The sequence below is a fragment of the Merops nubicus genome, unplaced genomic scaffold (assembly GCF_000691845.1).
Source record: "Merops nubicus isolate BGI_N331 unplaced genomic scaffold, ASM69184v1 scaffold33207, whole genome shotgun sequence".
Classification (NCBI taxonomy): domain Eukaryota; kingdom Metazoa; phylum Chordata; class Aves; order Coraciiformes; family Meropidae; genus Merops; species Merops nubicus.
In genome coordinates, this window is record NW_008622811.1 from 1 (window position 1) to 2,710 (window position 2,710).

The 2,710-nt window shown below is 62.6% G+C and overlaps 1 protein-coding gene across 1 annotated transcript in view; it reads left to right on the forward strand.

Annotated features, from left to right (window-relative positions):
• Positions 1–3: 3 nt before the first annotated feature.
• The window catches only part of LOC103777367 (semaphorin-4G-like), a gene marked incomplete at both ends in the record, with an annotated part of 5,671 nt that continues 2,964 nt past the window's right edge, over positions 4–2,710 (forward strand). Inside the window, 4 exon segments of the mRNA XM_008944919.1 lie at positions 4–52; positions 1,211–1,359; positions 1,896–1,958; positions 2,044–2,142. Of these exon segments, the coding sequence (XP_008943167.1) occupies positions 4–52; positions 1,211–1,359; positions 1,896–1,958; positions 2,044–2,142 (360 nt within the window).

A 2,710-nucleotide genomic window follows, 5' to 3' on the forward strand; every position in this document is an offset into this window, starting at 1 on the left:
CGCTCTGCCACCGACCTGGACGCCACCCCCAGGACAACGGTCGGCTTTGACGGTAAGGGGGTGCGGCCACGGTGGTGTTTGGAATCTCGCCGGCACCGGGTTTGGTGCACAGCGACCGTGTCCAGCCTCCACCAGCTCCAGTGCTGGCTGCACCCAGAGGCTGAGCACGGGGTGGGGGTGGCTGGGGGGGACCCTTCAGTCCCCTGGGCTCCAGAAATCAGAGCACGCATGGCTGGCTGATGTTGGGTGCCTGGAGTCAACGTGCTCCAGGATGGATGGAGCCGGGGAGAGGCTTTCCTGGGTCTGCCCAGCCTGGTGACATCTGCCTGATAGCTGGCAGGGACAGCCCCCAGCCATGCCCACCAGCCCTTGGCGGGTGTGTGGAGCCATGCATCACACCTGGGCTGGGCTCTTGTGGCCCAGATGGTTGACAGGGAGCTTTCTTCTGCGATCCTCTCTAATTGCTGCTGGGCTTTGGGACTCCACAGTGTCACCATGTCCCAGTTGGCCATGTGACTTCATTGACCTCATTAGTGAAGCCTAGCTCAGTGGTTGATGGTGGGAGAGGATTTCATTTGCAGCTGTGGCACCCCTTTCCCCCCAAGCAATGCCTGCCCGTGGGGGTGTCATTCCCTACCAGCTGCCTCTGGAGTCCTGAGTCCTCCCAGGACTTTCTCCTCCTGCAGTGGGAGGGTCTGAACCTGGCTCATGGTCCCTCTGGCTAGGGCTGAGACCCACCCTGTACTTCTCAGCACCCCGGATTGGATGTTTTCTCCAGCTCAGTGAGCAGAGTGCTGAGCCTCGCTGCAGGAGCCCCTGCCTTGCACAGCAGTTTCAGCTTCCTTTTCAGCTGGCTGGGTCCCGTTTGGAGCCGGGGTCTCTGCTGGCCTGTTGTGCCTTCCTTTAGCAGTTTTCCAAACAGCGTGACAGATCCATGCTGGGCATGGACATTGTGACTCCTGTCCCTGAGCTGCTATTTTAATTAGTGGGGGGAAATTGCCCCTGTGAACCTGAGCCAAATTAGTGCCTTTCATCTACTAACTACCAAACCTCCCCAGTGCCCTTCCTCCTGCCATAACCACTGTCACCTGGCACTGGTAACCTCGGTGGGTACCTTCCCACCTGCTCCCAGCTCCGTCCTCTGTCTTTTCCCGGTGGCTCGTGCTGTGTCTGCCCTGGGGTCCTTCCTCAGCCCCCGTTCCCTTTGCAGAGCTGTCGGGCATCCGGCGCTTCAGCACACGCGCCCTCAACTACAGCACCCTGCTGCTGGAGGACGACCTGGGCATCCTCTACGTGGGCGCCAGGGGAGCCATCTTCGCCCTCAACTCCAGTGACGTGGCCGACGGCTCCCACCGCACGGTGAGCCCAGTCTCTGCCTGCCACCAGCTGCTTGTCCTCTCCTGTCCCATGCTGCCCAGTCCCTGCTGGAATCGTGGCCACCCTATCCCAGCGCATCCTCCTGCTCACCATCTCGGGTCTTGCCTGGAGGTGCTGTCTGCTCATCTGTCCTCAGGTCCCCTGTGGACTCTGGGTCTTTCTGCCCAGCCAGGCAGCATGGGGACAGCAGTGGGAGATGTCCCCAAGCTCAGAGCTGCCTGCTTCAGGGACACCCCAACAGGATGAGGGGCAAGGAGGGAAAGCACACCCCTTTGCTGCCCCCAGGATGGACACCCCAAAATCCTCAAGGCTCCTGCGGGTGCTGTGGGGTTTCTGGCCACAGGTCAGGGTGTGGGCCTAGGGCTGGGGGAACATAGGCAGGTGCCACCTCTGCGCATCCATCCCCTCTCTAAATAAAAGAGAGGCTTTTAGCACCTCTGAGGCTGGAGTCTGCAGTGACAGGGGGAGCACAAAGTGATGGGGGGGTCACACAGTGACAGTCCTTCTTCCCCTGGCAGATCCACTGGGAAGCCTCCCCAGAGAAGCAGATGGACTGCCTGCAGAAGGGCAAAAACAACAAGGTAGAGCCAGTGGGTGGGTGCTGGGTGCTGGGGGGGCTGCTGCTGCCTTCCCTGGGTGGTGACGCCTATACTCCCCCCTCCGCAGACCGAGTGCTTCAACCACGTGCGGTTTCTGCAGCGGCTGAACAGCACCCACCTCTACGCCTGTGGGACCTACGCCTTCCACCCGCTCTGTGCCACCATTGTGAGTGCTGCTCGGCCCCACAGCTGCCACCCATCCCCTGCCACCCCGGGGTGGCATGGCCCCTGTGCTCCCACCATCTCCACCTGCAGCCCTGCTGCCTTTCGGCCCCCAGTCCTGCCCCTCCCCGGCTCATGGGGTAGATGCGTGACACCCTGGCTGGAGTAGACTGGTTAGGGAATGCAGTTGCTGTGACACAGATGCCCAAAGTCTCCACCTGGCACTGGGTTGGACTCTAACCCCGCAATGAGATGGCCAGGGGGTGGATTGGTGCCGTGGCAGTGACGCGGGGCTCAGCGAGGCTGGCAGGGTGGGATGTGCCAGCACTGGGGCTGATCCCCAGCCCCTGCTGTTGCAGGGTCCCTCCCCAAAGCAGGGGCTGCAGACTGGCTGGCAACTGGTGGCAGCTGTCCCTGGGGAGGGTGGTGGTGGCAGGGAGGGTGACAGTGGTGGGGCTGACTCAGCGGCCCTTCCCCAGGGATTTCCTGTCCCAGGCCGGGGGGGTCCTCGTGTGGCTGCGAATCAGCAGAGCGGCTGGGGGGGGCGCGCCCCCCCCGCCGTGGGGCGTCTC